The 16,409-nt window shown below is 39.6% G+C and overlaps 1 protein-coding gene across 2 annotated transcripts; it reads left to right on the top strand.

The window, feature by feature from the left end:
- The first annotated feature begins 520 nt into the window (after window positions 1–520).
- LOC123318624 lies at window positions 521–16,267 on the top strand. Of its 2 annotated transcripts, none has more exons than XM_044905296.1 (5): window positions 521–731; window positions 11,328–11,687; window positions 13,003–13,142; window positions 13,392–13,606; window positions 13,711–16,267. In XM_044905296.1, the coding sequence occupies exons 2-5, from the start codon at window positions 11,328–11,330 to the stop codon at window positions 15,717–15,719; spliced, it is 2,724 nt and encodes a 907-aa protein (XP_044761231.1). In that variant the 5' UTR covers window positions 521–731; the 3' UTR covers window positions 15,720–16,267. The 2 variants fall into 2 exon arrangements, with proteins under 2 accessions (XP_044761231.1, XP_044761232.1); XM_044905297.1 differs by lacking the exon at window positions 521–731 and adding an exon at window positions 841–980.
- Window positions 16,268–16,409: the final 142 nt, after the last annotated feature.

Raw genomic sequence — 16,409 nt, 5'->3', positions numbered from 1 at the left:
CAAGCAAGTGTTGGTAATTTACGAAGGACACTCAATTTCTCAACAGAAGAAAAGAGTTTGTTGCTAACTATAGTATGATTTGTGACATCAAATTGAAAATTAAAAAGCACTGATGGCATAACAATGAAGGCAAAAGAAAAGGCTTGATATTCAGAAATGAATTCATTCAATTTTCAAAATCCATCAAAAATGGGAAGTTCTGCAGCCAGTTCAACAAATTATTTTAGGTTAGAATCCCGCCCTTTAAATACCTAAGTGGTCATTACAGGAGCGCTTAAATTTAAGGCTTTAGCCATTTAAATGTCACTTAACAGTCGGTGCAACGTAATTTAAGTTAAGGGTTCGTTTTAAGGGACACTTAGCACTAAGTGCGTTTGGTGCAAACGGGTCTTAGTACCCCCCGTCGAATTAAGCAACCTCCAAATCGCAGATTTCCCCCTCATAGAACACGAGTCCGACCCTGTCGCTAGTGACGTAGCCGCGAGTCTCGCATAACGCTGGAATCTGGAATTGCCGAGTGATTTCAACGATCGGCCGAGAGACAAACTCCGGGCTACGAAACGTTAGAACGCGTCAGGCCGAAAGAGCGAATATACAGCAGGACGCTCAGTATAGTAGACGGGTTTAGTGTCGCCAGTGTTGTGGTGCCTAGTGTCAGAGTGTGCGACTCGCTCTTTGTGTGCATGAGGTCGCAGGAGACGAATTTTTGGCCTGCCTAGGAGGGATACAGAGTGAGTCGAATTTTTTTGGCGGTTCACGTATTTTCTGAGGACAGAGGTCGGTGGGAATGCAAATAGAGGAGTGTTCCTTGAAGTTGGCACCTTAATGACGGCTAGGAGAGTATCAGAGTGTCGGTGTAGCTCATCGCTATGTGTAGAGACAGTTCCTTGTGATCTCATGAAGATGATAATTTCATAGTTGATGGTTTGCGAATCGGTGAAGCGTTCAGTTGTTGTTTTTAGGATTCTTTGTTGTTCGAGGTAAAACGTTAGAGATGTTTTTGTGTTCATGAATATAGTAGCATTCTAGGTTTGGAAGAAATGTCTCTCCAAAATATCTGAGTTAGTGTCAATTCACGAAAATTAACCGAAGGCATTCATTTCTTGAAGAAACTTAGACTATATTTCTCCCACTCATCCCTGTATACACGAAATGACTCTGCGAAGCTCCCAAGATAAAAAAACGATAAAAATGTATGCAGGGTGTGAAGGAATAGCTGCCTACAGTATTTCTTCCAGTGTATTACCCTCTATACAACTCTACATTTGGTAAACTATCTCAATTTTATCTTCAACACTCTGTGGATATGTCGAAAACTGGTCCTACGTTTTCTGTTCACGTAAATTATCTTACCATGGAGGTCAAAATCTATAGAATACCAAAAATTCAGGATATTTAACCTTTCGGAAGCTCGAAATTTGGCTTCAGCAAAGTAGCAATTTATTGGGAGTGATAAACCATCAGAGTGAGTCATATTCCACTTGGTCTACTGTTGAAAATTGTCGATTTAACGCAATGGTTTCGTGAGTAACTGGTAAGGTCATGGATATAATAAAAAGTAATCCATTATCCGAAAGCCAGCTACCGCTTTGAGCCAGCTTGAATGTCATTTCAACTCACCTTTACGAATAGCGTACAGAAAAAATTAATTAAGGTCTCATTTTCAGTTAATTCTCAAGCTGTTATCGAAAAAACCCAATTTAAGACTTTCAAATCAGTAGAAAGAAAATCAGAAGTTTCTCTGCTGCGCTTGTATTGAAAAATTGATATACTAAATGACATACAGTATTAATGAATTCATTTTTGTATACATGTGTCTCAGAGAAGCTGTTCACAACCGATGAATTACCACAACAATAATTTTTACATAATACTCTACCAAAGACCCAGTGATTATGCACCCGTTGGGTCCCAGTGGGCTTTGTTTTGCAACCGTTTATGGGATGATTGCACGTTGGTGAACATGTAAGTGCATTCACATCACACGTCAGGTCAAGAGGTTACACTTTCGATAGGAAAGACAAGCCAGAATGGAATTTCAGCTTGTTTTTTCGAGAGTATTTACGAGTTGACGAAGAATTTGCTTACCAACAGAACCATCCATGAGGTCGTGGATGATGTCAGTTCAACTGTTTGGTCACCCAGCCTATTGCTTGCACCCATACAGCATACGAGGTTGAATTTGACTAAAGTCTGAATACTGCAATCGTGTGCGATCATAAGAACTATAGGTATGCTACAGTTTCTTCTGAGTCAATATTCTTCTGAGTCAAGATTCTTCTAGGCCAGGTTTCCTTCAGAGCCAGATTTCTTCTGAGCCATGTCTTTTTGTGCCAGGTTCTTTCTGAGCCAAGTTTCATTCATTTAAAGTTTCTTCTAAGCCAATATTCTTCTAGTCCAGGTTTCCTTCAGAGCCAGATTTCTTCTGAGCCATGTCTTTTTGCGCCAGATTTCTTCTGAGCCAATTTTCATACATTTAAAGTTTCTTCTAAGCCAAAATTCTTTCCCACCAAGTTTTTCACAAGTCGAGTCTTTCAAAACCAAGGTTTTTCTCTACTAAATATGTTCTGAGCCAAAATTCTCCTCACTGAAGTTACTTATGAGCCACAATTCTTCTCTGCCAAGTTTTTCAGGAGGAAAATTTCTTGTAGGTCAAGATTCTCTGAGCCAAGATTCTCTTACCAAGGTTCTCCACTATCAGGTATATTCTGAGCCAAAATTCTCCTTACTGAAGTTACTGCTTAGCCACAATTCTTCTCGGCCAAGTTTTTCAAAAGGCTAATTTCTTGTAGGTCAAGATTCTATGAGCCAATATTCTCTAACCACGGTTCTTTACCATCAAGTATGTTCTGAGCCAAAATTATCCTTACTGAAGTTATTCATGTGCCACAATTCTTCTCGGCCAAGTTTCTTAGGAGGCAAATTTCTTGTAGGTCGAGATTCTCTGAGCCAAGATTCTTTAACCAAAGTTCTTCACTATCAAGTATGTTCTGAGCCAAAATTCTCCTCAATGAAGCTACTTCTGAGCCAAATTTCTTGTAGGTCGAGATTTTTTGATGGTTTCTCTGAAAGTATTTACGAGTTGCTCACCAACAGAACCATTCATGAGGTCGTGGATGGTGCCAGTTCAACTGTTTGGTCACCCAGCCTTTAGCTCACACCCATACAGGGTGTCCAGACTTGAAACCGTCATATACAAATACACAAAACAGGGTGATGCGCCTCGAAACAGTCTGTACATTCAATCTCCATTTCCTACAATCACCATCCATAGAGAACGTCTTCCTCATTATGTTTTCCATATTGTTTGATGTTCTCTCGAGTTGCCTTCCTAGAATATGGGTCATTACATAGGTATAACCTGTCATTTTTTACGAACAACTCCGAGGCATTCGCGATTAGCAATGTAAATTCCACGGAATACCAAGTCCGATAATTATTTCTGTTTATTTTAATGGTGTATTTATTAGTCACGGCGTTTTCAGAATGCAGAGAGCTTCCTGAAGTTAAATGCGAAGTAAAGAGGATTGTAATCATATTCGTGCTCCTTTCGCCAATGAGTTACAGAGCAATCATACTTGTAATTCGCGTTTTTGTCATCGTTGATAATGACAATTTTATCATTGCAAATGAGACATCCTGTCTATTGAGGTTATCGCCAATAGTTCGACAGCACAGCATGTCTCATTTTAAATGAAGAAATTGTCATATCAACGATGATGAAAACGCGAATTGCATTTTTTTTTTATATACAATATATTTGACATTTAGATTTTTTTAGTAAGGGACCAATATTCGGGGATGTTTTTTTTATGAAATGGCGCCTATTTTGACCACCTTTGATCTCTGTTTCACTGTCGCATAATATTGCAGTTTTAATACAATATCATCATACAATTCGTCTTGGATTTTCGATATAATCCTTAAGAAACATCCGTACTTTCACTTAGCTCGGCTCAACTCAACGATGAACTACCGAGGTCAATGTAGTGCGTTTTCCAATTGTTTACCAATTAAGAAATGAAGGAACATCAGTATACAGATCGCGTACAAAATCTACAGTCTATGTCTGTTTGGTATTCCATGAAGAATCTTTCATCTAAGTTTCATCGAATGGTAAATCACATAAGTATAAGAAGTATATAAGAACTGACGATTCAAAGTCGCGTAGTTTTTTTGAGGGCTTCAACATTTTGATACAGGGTATAAATCGATAGTTAATTTAAGGGATACTTTCTTGTCGAAAAATAGTGTGGGTCTTTCCCCTATTTTTGAGCCTCTTTTCAAATACAGCTCTCTAAAGTTAGCACCTAAGTTTTCTTCAGAAAACATACAGAAATTGAGCATCGAAAAACCAGTAGTTTAAGGTTTCTTCAATAGCTCAACCAATAAGAAATGACCTGGGGATATATCCATACCTGAACTTATCTGAACCATTCGAAAAACTGGACAGTTATGCTTGTGTACATATTTACCTTTCTCAATCTCAACCCACGATCTACCTGGATATACATTCAAGTTTTTTATGCAAGTTTCGCAATTCACATGTTGTCCGAATATACGGCTAGCTTATTATTCAAACTTTTAAACCTCTCGTGTGTCTCGTATTGGCGACATAACACCGCTGTCAATGTCCTTCGCATTTGAAAAATACACCTATTTAAATCCTTTCACATCGGAGGCCGGTTTATCGGACAATATCGCTATTGATTTTGTTGGAAGACTGTACAGGAACGTATTGGTTACACGCGAAATGAATTATGACCGTCGAAATGATCAATGCTGGAAGAAACATCAAAAAATCATCTTCCTTCGTTTCAGTTTCAAAAAGCCACTGAATATATGCACCTATGGTTAGCCTAGACCAGTTCCATGCTTAGAACATAGATATATCTATGTTCTAAGGTTCCACGCATAAAAAAAATATTGCGTTACCATAGCAACGAACAATAACTCATTAGAAGTGTCAGTGTGAAGTTTGAGGTCAAAAAAGTAAACCAGAGTTACGCAATAAATTAAAAGAAAGAAGATGTCCACCGAAATTGTGTGAATCGAAAAATTGGAGTATCGAGCCATCATCAAGTACCTGTATTTAAAAGGGTTAAGAGGTAAGCAGATTTACGAAGATATATGCTTAATGCCATTGGTGATCAATGTCCTTCGTATGCGATAGTAAAAAATTGGACTGCAAGCTTCAAAAGAGGTAAATTTTCCATTGAAGATGATGACGGATTGGTAAGGCCAGTTTCTGTGTCAGTTCCCGAAAATATCGATGCAGTTCATGACATAATTTTATCAGACCGTCGAATGAGCTAAAACGGATATCTGAAGCACTGAATATTTCATACGAACGCGTTCATCATATAGTTCACGTCAATGTGGACATGAGAAAAATTGCTGCAAAATGGATCCCCAAATGTTTGAATGTTGACCAAAAGCGTGCAAGGGTAGAAGCATCGCGTTCGATCTGTGCTCGATTTAAAAACGATGTAGACTTCTTAAACCGAATTGTTTCTATGGATGAGACTTGGATACATTTCTACGATCCAGAAACAAAGCAACAATCGATGGAATGGCAACACTCTGGTTCTTCAAGACCTAAGAAGTTTCGTGTCCAAAAGTTCTTGCTTCAGTTTTTTAGGATTGCCATGGAGTATTCATAATTGATTTTTTGGATAAGGGTAGCATGATAACCGGAGATTACTATTCGACATTACTGACCACTCTTCGGGAAAAGAATTAAAGGGAAAAGACGCGGAAAGCTATCCAAAGGTGTTTTGTTTTTGCAAGACAACGCCTCTGCACACAAATACCATGTTGCCATGCAGAAAATTCGTGATTTAGTGTTTGAATTACTAGAACACCCCCCTTATTCACCAGATTTGTCTCCATTCGACTATCATCTCTTTCCTCAACTGAAAAAAAGTTTAAATGGTCGTAAATTTTCCTCAAAGAAGGAATAACTTCTCAATTTTCTGCCCAACGTGAAACTCCCTATATACATGAAAATTTCGTCACAGATAGCATCTGTTAATTTGCATCGTTTGCAACAACTCTTGAGCAACACCACGATCGATACAGAAACAGTCAGCCTTGAGAAGCAGTTCTTCAAGGTATGAACCAAATCGCTTTCAGAATTACGAGTGCTGATCCAAATTCAACGAGCGTTCAACAAAATTCGTCGTCGAGTTGAAAATGAGTTGACAGAAACTCTACGAAACTCTACAGGTAGGTTTTCCGATAAAAAATGGAAGTATGGAACGTTTCTATTCTAGAAATGATAACGAAGTTGATCATTACATGAAAATACAGTTTCTCGAGGAGTTCAAAATGCGATACCGATCGATACAAACTAATTTGCATACCTGTTCACATTCGATTTGCCATGTATGGTATGCGGAGACTCTAGCTTATGTGATACAGAGCGAAATACTTGATACAGCGATTCTTCGAAGGAAAATCACAAGGATTTGGGGAAATTTTTGGCTGATTCCGAGACTTTATCCGATGGAATTTCCTGTGGCACTAACAGAAGTGGCTGTAGTCTGATTTTTAGGGCACTCAAACTGGATTTCGAGAATTATTAACTGCATTTCTCTTCAAGCAACATGTTGGCAAATGTCAAGGTTGTAATGGAAACTTTTAAAAACTTCAAAGAGGTAAACTTTATAGGAAATTTGTTAATGCAAATGAATTTTCAATTCTTGTATATATAGTTGATAGTTTCGTAAGGGAATTATATTTGACTGAAACTTCAAGATCTATTTTGCACCCCATAAGAGTTTCAATGAACTCCAGTATCTGAGAGAGCTTCAAAGAGGCTAAGTCCTAGGTCCTTCTACAATTTTCTCATCAAATAAATTCCTTGCTCAGGCTTGCAATGACGAGGCATTCTGTAATCATGTAACTGGAGTTTCCTCCAGTGCTCCACAAAATCTACTCTCGTCAGCTTCTGATGAGCCAATACTCATCATATGCTTCCTAAGGCTACCATGTCCTCTGAGGAAGCCAGTGAGGAGGCGTAAGACTTCTTGGATCTTGCAGTCTTGAAGTTTTTGGAATGTTCCATTCCTGGAAGAAGTGTTTCTCTTTTGGTTCCTTCTTTCTGCAGAAACTCTTTCTTATAGATGCGTTTTCCTGTACCACAGAAAGGCTCTGGACCAGTAAGTGACGTTTGAGCTCCCTTTCTGGCTAGTAGGTTGGCTTCTAGTTTCCTTTGATTCCAGATTGACCTGGAACCCAGACTGAAGACTGTCTATTTCTTTGAGTTTCTTTCAGCACTCCAATATCAGCTTTGAGTCTTCTTGGACTTATCGTCCAGGAAAAACAAAACTCCAACCAACAACGTAGGAGTGATGAATCAAGATCGTATTTCAACCAACTGTTAATTTCGCTTTCAATGACTGACCTTCATTGGCGACTGTCATAAAAGGAATGATGCTTGATTGGCTTCAGTATCGTAACTTTTTCCATTGTTGTTTTGATCGACACCTTCTATAACGGTTCTCATTTCGGTACAAACGTATTTGTGTCATTTTCGAAAGGAGCAGAAATGACATGAAGCTCGAAGAAGGAACACCATGTTTTAAATATAGAACTAACAACGCAGTTATGTAGTGAAGATATCTAGAAGATCTAGAATCTGCCTTCACCAATTTTGACCTCTCCTGCAGCAAATACAGATTTGGCCAAGGGACCATTGCCTCCAAATTATGCCTTATGATTACGAAACGATAACATACTACACCACAATCAGATCTGCAGAAGTGTTACGGTGCAAAGATCCGATGACGAATCCCACCATTCTGTACTTTCTAAAGTTATGTAAGCCGCCTTGGCTGGTATGAATTTGTACATGGTAGATGAGGTATTCAATCCATTGTATGCAGCTGGAACTTTCACGGTACTTACCTATATTACACGGCCTGGGCATTTTCGCAGTTACACCGCGTTGAAAATGAAGAAATAAAAGGTGTAGGTTGGTGTAGAGATCGAGTTGTTCTAGTTTCTGACTTGGTTTTGATTGAAGGAAGATAATTCGATAGAATTCCATGAAAAATCGGTTTTATATTCAGGCAGTTTCCTCAAAAGCAGCATGTCAATATGTAAATCGAGGATTAGGATCGGAAAATGTACAGGGTGTCCGCCAGAAGAAGACCTTATATCTTATATGCGATTCTAGAGAAGCTACTGAAAAAATTTTTTAATAAAATTTGTTCTACATAAATAAGTCTTCAATAATTCGCTAATACAATACGACTAACACAATTGTGTATAGAGTGGCAATATAAAGTCAAAATCAGTGTTGTCACATTTCGAAAAAACATTTTATTTTCGTTTTCCTTCAAATGGGGCAACCCATATAAAATAGCATCTTTGAAAGGCTCTTCTAATCCCGACTGTGACCATATACAGGGTGAGTCTTTGACTCGTACAAATATTTTAACAGTACATTCTTTAGGTCAAAAGAAACACATTTTTTCCATACCATTTTTTCTGAATCGGCTCGGTTTAAAAGATACAGGCTGTCGAAAAACCATAAAAAAATGTTATTTTTAGTTCTATCTCACAAACGGTTTTATCGAATTAAATGAATTTCGTAACATAGTTTTTCATTAATTTGATTCATCTTTTTCGAACACAAGATATCACCCGCGTCTTCCAGTGTCCTCATTATGACCATTACGTACCATAAAATACCAAAAATTCAAAGAATCCAACTCTTGAAACTAAGTTGGACGCTGTCTTATGAATATTTGGACATTTTATAAAATAAAAGTATTCTTCATATTTTCTCGTATAATGCGCCGTTTTCGAGTAATTTGATGTTCAAAAATTAAAAGTATCTGTCAAATTGGTTACTTTGGCTGAATGCAACTCTGTTTAAAAGAAACTCTGTTGGCTAAATGCAACTATTGTCTATGATACTACACAGCTGTGTAGTGTCATAGATTTAGCTTGTTATTCTGAAGGTAATTTCTTTCTCCAGGGGTGGCATAGCTCATTATGAGAACGAAAAATGGCTGTATCTTTTTATCAGGGCCGAATCGGAAAAAATGGTATAGGAAAAAAGTGTTTCTTTCGACCTTAGGAATTTACTGTTAAAATATGTGTACGAGTCAAAGACTCGCCTTGTATAAAGTTGATGTCATCACTTTGGGAAGATATTTCAAGGATAGACATACGTCAACTCGATGGATTTATCATTGGAAATGTTGATTGCATTTCCTAGTTATCTTGAATGCACGTAAACGAGTCGTATCGCATAAATGCAGATAAAACGACAAAGGAAACAATTTCTCGTAGGAATAGCACGCGAAACATAACCCGAGGCGTCTTGGGAAGTTTTTAATGCTCCCACTTGCGCGCAATTGCATTCCTCAGCAAAGGTTGCTCCAGATCATCAAACATAGCGGTCTGCGGCTGAGGGTTCACAGTTATTCCAACTGCAGCTGAGCGGCAGTTGCATTCTATGTCGAATCGCTCTTTTTTTCGAATTAGGGACGTAATTGCATCTTTCTCCTATGCAGAAAAGGATGGTGCGTTCTTGTAGATCGTAGAAACTGGCGTTCCTTCGACAAGGCAGAAGATTTCTCTAGGATATCAAGGATGGAAGGAGTTCTCGAGCTGGACAGATGACACTGCAGCTTTCAAGTTGAAGTTGAGATGTTTGTTATTGCCTGAATGAATACATTTAACGTTTACTTGGTAAAACTCAGAAAATCAAGTTTTTTTGTCACAAATAATCTCTTCAGACGTGAATTGTTCGAAATGTTAGTAATATTTCTCGCGAATCTTTATGAATCATTACATGGGCTTGGACGTACATTCGTATAGATGAACAACTATTGAATATTTAACGTTGATATTTATATTCCCAAGAAATTAACAGTCTTGCCACGGGTATCGTGGACACGTATGAATCACAGGATGTCATGCGTTTGTTCAACAATGTAATTATTTGAACTGAAATCACTGTCAAACAGAGTTTACTTAGTCCTCTGATAAAACGAGAAAAAAATCAGTGGGGAACGTGAAGTGAATTTTGATCAAGGAATGACGTAAGAGGTGGGTGGATTCAAAGTATGACAGTTAGGGAAAACAATGCACGAGCTAAGAGAAAAAATAATTTTTTGGCCAAGAAAAGAAACCATTTTTGGAGCAAGTGAAACCTAACCTAATTTCATACGAGTCTTTGACTCGTACAAATATTGTAACAGTAGATTCTTAGGGTCAAAAGAAACACTTTTTCCTATAACATTTTTTCCGATACGGCCCTGATAAAAAGCCATTTTAAGATTTCATAATTAGCTGTGCCAATCCTAGAAAAATGACCTTCACCTTCAGAATAACTAGCTAAATCTGTGACTACACATCTGTGGATCTTTTGAACAGAGTTGCATTCAGCCAAAGTAACCAATTTTTCAGATTTGACAGATACTTATAATTTTTTAACATCAAATTACTCGAAAACGGCGCATTATACGAGAAAATATAGGGAATACTTTTATTTTACAAAACGTTCAAATATTCATTAGACAGCCTCCAACTTAGTTCCAAGTGTTGAGTTCTTTGAATTTTAGGTATTTTCATGGTACGTAATGGTCATATTGAGAAACCTGGAAGACGTGGGTGATATCTTGTGTTCGAAAAGGATTCATCCAATAAATGACAAACTATATTCCAAAATTCATTTCATTCGATAAAACCGTCTGTGAGATAGGACTAAAATAACATTTTTTATGGTTTTTCAACAGCCTGTATCTCTTAAACCGAGCCGAATCGAAAAAATGGTAGGGGAAAAAAGTGTTTCTTTTGATCTCAAGAACCTACTGTTTGAATATTTGTACGAGATCAAAAAAAGATACATACCATCCATATTTGGAATAAAGAAGTACAAATTTTCTCTCCATCCATCCACAATGGATGAAAAAAGTTGAATATAGTGTCGTATTCCCAGTAAAAAAGTGGCTTCAGAAAGTTTCTATGGTTTTCAGATATTTTTAAGAATAGAGAAGTCATGACACATTTTCGAAAACAACAATAAAGATCAAAATTTGTTTATATCTTCAAGAAAAATGCAGATATCTAGAAACAGTTTCCACTAAAGGACTTTTCACGAAAATCTAGCTCAGGTTTTCACCTATCAAGTCTGGAAGTACCATCAGAAACAGCCGAAATCAAGCAATTTGGGATACCCTGTACAGGGTGTTTAAGAACGCCTCTGCTTGATCCAACGAAAATATCTGTCCACGGTATATTTCACCCATTCTTTCTGCCAAACCTTCCGGTTTCTTCACAGATCTGATCAAATCTCTCCCTTCCAGATGCTGCCACTCCTGATTGTGGCTCTAGCCACAATTATATCGAGTGGTCACTCCAACCCCCAATCGAACTATGCCGACCAAGCCAACAATGTGGAGTACGTGGGCGGTCTGCCCGAGCAAGCCACCCTAGACGGTAAAGTAACGAAGCTGGACGACCTCAGTCCTGTAATCTTCCTCAACAGGACCAAGGCTGCCCTCAACTGCGCCTCTGGATCCATGCAGGTCGAGCTAAAGTTCAACGAGCCATACTACGGCGTGGCTTACGCCCATCCGGACAGGAATTCACCCTGCCAGATACACGGGAAGGGGAACTACAGCTACAAGATGGAGTTGCCTCTGAAAGGATGTGGTACGAAGCAGGTAAGAGACCCCAGAGAAAATAGTATGTTACTAGTAGGCCAGGGAATCATTCATCCCTGTCTGTGATCGATGTTAACCTCACTTTCGTCAAACTGACGTTGATCTGTATTTGTCGAGCGACAGTTGATAAAACTCGCCTAGGAAAAACTTCTACATTTGTGTGCTTCTAGCTTCTATTCAAATCTGTGAATTGCGTAGGCAAACTCTAGTCTTAATGATGGAAATTAGGTCTAGATATTGCACGATGTTGTGTGTTCCATTCAAATATGCAATTTGCGTTATCTTTTACATCTCTACGAGGCAGACTCCACTCTCAATGATGAAAATTTCGTCTAGATTTTACACGATAAGATTAAATCTTTCATTCCCGATAACATTAATTTCATCCACTCATCCTGAAATGTTCTAATCCTAGTTTACTCATTTATTGCGTTCTTACTATTCGTCTAATCGAAGGATTCATTCATTTAATAGCAAATATTTCATTGTCTAGAGTCAGATGATGTAGTAAAATAGATAGATACAGACAAAGAAATGTTTGATTCAACGGGTAGCTTTCTGAGTACCTTCTGGTACAAAATCGATACATCCAAAGTGGAATTTCCAAGAACGCTTCAGTTAACTCCCTAATTTTTTTCACGGAGATAAGATCTACCGCTCGAAAATTTTTGGATAGATCTACGACGCCCATCTTCACGTATTCTGATAAGGCGATCGACATTTATTTATATCTGTGATAACATTTTTCGTAATGTTTTGCAACAGAACTAAATTCAGTCATAAAAATTCCTACATCTTGAACATTGATATTTGATGAAAATCTACGATTGAACTAAATTACATGATTTTCACTAACATGGGTTACTTAACCATGAAACTTTCGCTCCTTTATCCCTATCTGAGTATTTTTCACTAGTACTTCCCTCTCCCTTTTGCTGATACTTTCCGAGATGTTAACTGTTCTCCACAAGAAATTGCCAAAAACATAGATTCGCTGAAATAGGCATAGAAAAGACATTTCATATTATACGGAGCTGAAATTTTGAAAATAGGTCACTGAAATCCTGAGGATAAGCATCATGTAGAAAAAACTCGGTCTGTGATATACAGGGTGTTCCAAAATTCTTCGTCTTTTCACTCGGTACAAAAAGGCAAAAAGTATAGTTTTCCAAATGGAACATCCCACTTTTTATCTGATATCTTTAGAGAAAATCAAACTACACAAAAAATTGTTGAATTGGAGTTAAATTCGAACCTTTGTTCTGAAGAAGGAATGGTGAATAAAGATGGAAATAAATTTTTTGGTTACTTTCAGGGGCCACAAAGAGTTTTCACGAACAATATCAACGTCCGATTCCACCCTTCTCTGGAAATTGATGGAGATGAAATAATCACGATAGTTTGTAGATATCCACCACCAGTAGCTCCTCTACCACCTGTACTGCCAGAATTCATGTAAGTTATTTCAATTTTGAAGCTAGAAATAAGGTTCACGTTCATTTGTAAATTAACTCCTCCCTATATGAGAGAGTAAACATTTGGTGGACAAAAATCATCAACTTTCGAATAGGTCACAACATTTCTGAACCTCCTTAACTTTCGTTAAGTATGTATGTTCATGATAGAACAATAAGGTACTCATACAAATGTTCCAAGTAGCAAATCCAACTTTTCAAAGTGATCTGATAATTTTTTTTTCTCCAGAAAAAATGACAATGTACCCCAGCCTGTGATAGCTCCACCGCTCAACAGTTTCCAGATCATGTTGATAATTTGTGGGATACTCTTCCTGTCCCTACTTCTTCTGGGACTTGGATGTACCAACTACTGCCTCAGGAGGAGGGTGATACCTCTTTCAAGGCCGTTTTCGAGCATTGGGACCAACTCTGAGATCACCAAACTTTCGAGCGGCAGTCTCGGTGAGTAAACCTCGGAAACGACGAATATTATAGCTGAAACTTCTTGATGGTGTCCACAGAAACAGCTCCAATCACTCAAATCCTTAAACTGAGATCTTTTCCAGGTAATCTTTCAATATACGACCCTGTGAAGATCCCAAGGGCTCACGCACCGGTACTAGCGATAGCCAGCAGCTCGGGCAGTGATGGACCACTGATCAGCGACACGCTCCCATCCGACTACCCATCAGAATCACACTCCGAGATAGAGGAACTGGACGCCAGATCACTTCCAGTATCATCGGCTGGCAGCTTCGAGAACAGAGCCTACGTACACGACAACAGCAGCGTCTACAGCGACAGCGCCCTACAAACCACCACAGCATCCCTACCAAGAGCCGCGGCCTACAAGGAACAACCCAGATTCGACGTTCAGATGAAGATCAACAGAGCCCCACCGTCCCCGGCCAGCCTGGCTATCTCAGACACCGACAGCTCCGTTTCCCGCGCCGAGAGAAACCTATCCACCATCTTGGAGAGGGAGGAATCCTCCAGACCGGAATCCACCCAATTCACCTACATCCCCGAGCTTCACCACCCACCCAGACACATCCAACCGGCTCCTACCTTCAACAAGATACTAAAACGGCAACAGGAGCTCCAGGAATTGGCCTCTTTGAACTCGGAAATCACCGACACCCATTCCATCACCGAAATGGTCGATTCCTCCCATCGTATGAAAGGCCCCGCGCCTCCCATGATGCCCAGGGAGCAACACGTGGTCACCATGGATCGTACCGAGGTGTTCGAACCTCTACCACAACGCAAACCAGAGATTACCTCGCATACGGTCGACGACGTCTACCTCAGAACCATCACGGAGAAGAAGACCATCGAGGATATCGAACGACACAAGAGATTGGTCACGGAGTACCATACCAGACCAGCAGAGGCGCCGAAATGGGACGTAACCATCAGGAATTATCCTTTGGAGATGCCGGAACCACCAGAATGGGAGAACTTCTCGGATATATCCTCAGCCTCCGGTTTAACCTTGACCAACTTACCCGAGAGATACGTAGAAATACCACCAAGAAGTACCATAGACGACAACAAATTACCGCTGAATTCCCCTGAGTTGGTTGGAAGTCTCCAACAGCCCCACAGTCCACAGAGTTACCTCTCAACCTTCAACCTCCCAGTTGAAAACCCTCAAGTACCCAACTGGAACGTTTTACTGAGAGTCCTCCAACCCAACGAACAAGAGATGACGACCACGGAAACCACCGAAAGTTTCAGCTCTCAACTGACCATGGCTGACAAGATAAAATGGCGTCAGATCATCACAACCGAGTCCACCCTGCGAACGCTCTTAACCGAAGCAGTGGTTCGTGAAGATTACGAGAGGATCAGAAGAGACGCGAGGTACGAAACCCTGTTCGAACCTCCAAAATGGGACGTGATCATAAAAATACTGGCGCCTAACGACAAACAGAAGAATAGGTTCAAGAAGAGGGGAGAATGGGACAACAGGAGTAGAAGGGGCAGTTTACCAACACTGTACGAGTACGACTCAGATGGAGAGAGCTCGGTCAGGACGCTGACCAGGGAACCGATGGAGTACCCTCTGGTCAGATCCAGGAGGACTTCCAGGTCCAGTTTTAAGAGCGAGGCGGATCTCAGATCGATGTCAGAAATGACTGTGGACTTCGGAAGGCCAGATTTCGCAGACAGCCAATCGGAATCGTCACACTACTTCTCAGTGCACCGGTACGATGATGATGAAACCGATAGTTATTATAGGCCAGGTACTGGGCATCCTTCCCTGGCTAGATCATTGAGTCAGCCCAGTCTGGCTAGATCAGCTAGCGAGTTCACCGAACACTGGGGGGCTCCCTCTAGATACGACACTGCCAGCGAATATACGTCTCCAGAGGTAACACCTAAAGCCGTAAGGAGTACCAAGATGGTACAGGTGCATCCCATGGGTGCAGAGCAGAGCTCAATGTGGCAGTCCAGCTCCAGCCAAATGAGGACCCTACCAGGTGGCGGTACAGCCCAAATCATGACCAGTGAAATGAGTCAGTCATCTTCCAGGGTCATGTCCAGACAACGACAGAACTGGCACCAATAGATCGGTGCTCTATAGGCTCAAAATCGGTGGACACCCAAAACTACGTTTATGTTTAACCAGAAAGACTCATGTTCCTACATTTATCGAACGATAAAAACGATTTTGACCTTGAAAAACGAAACTACGCTCCATGAAGCGTAGGTACTTAATTAGTTTAATATTAGTAACTAGAATGCTGTGATAACAAAAGTGCGATTCAGTAACGGTCGAGGTTTTCTAATACTCAAAGGGTTGTTACCCAATTTTTCACTTAACCACGCTGTACGTGTGGATAACTGCAAATTTGGGTTCTCGTTTAACACTTAATTTAAGTTTCAATCTCTTTTATATCCGCTCGGCTTTTTGTCAGCTTCAACTTTTATTTTGTATTCAATTTTCTCAACGCTTCTGGTGGAGGTGAAACATTACTTTTTACGTTCTCTTATTATTTTTCATTTCGTTCATGTTAAACTCTGTGGTTTATACTGGAAAACTGACTCAAATTGTTGTGTAAGATTTATCGAATATTTTGTAAAATTTAATAAAATTATTCATTGTAACATTGCTTACGTTGTGTTTTATTCATTACTTCTATCGAACTATGTTTTACATCTCTGTAAATAATATAGAAAGACGTAAATAGGTAGTTCTCAAACTTGTTCAACGGAATTCAAGGACAGTCCCCATTTTGACCGAAAGTCCTCATATTGT

This window comes from Coccinella septempunctata, chromosome 8 (genome assembly GCF_907165205.1).
Source record: "Coccinella septempunctata chromosome 8, icCocSept1.1, whole genome shotgun sequence".
NCBI classification, from domain to species: Eukaryota; Metazoa; Arthropoda; class Insecta; order Coleoptera; family Coccinellidae; genus Coccinella; species Coccinella septempunctata.
The sequence above is the reverse complement of the archived record's forward strand: the minus strand, read 5'-3'. Positions and strand labels throughout refer to the sequence as shown.

Excerpts from the sequence above, each read along its gene's own strand:
- LOC123318624 (XM_044905296.1), top strand. The coding sequence starts at position 11,328 with ATGCTGCCACTCCTGATTGTGGCTCTAGCCACAATTATATCGAGTGGT. Across the intron at positions 11,688-13,002 it reads AAGGATGTGGTACGAAGCAG|GGGCCACAAAGAGTTTTCAC; the intron begins GTAAGAGACCCC and ends GGTTACTTTCAG. Across the intron at positions 13,607-13,710 it reads ACTTTCGAGCGGCAGTCTCG|GTAATCTTTCAATATACGAC; the intron begins GTGAGTAAACCT and ends GATCTTTTCCAG.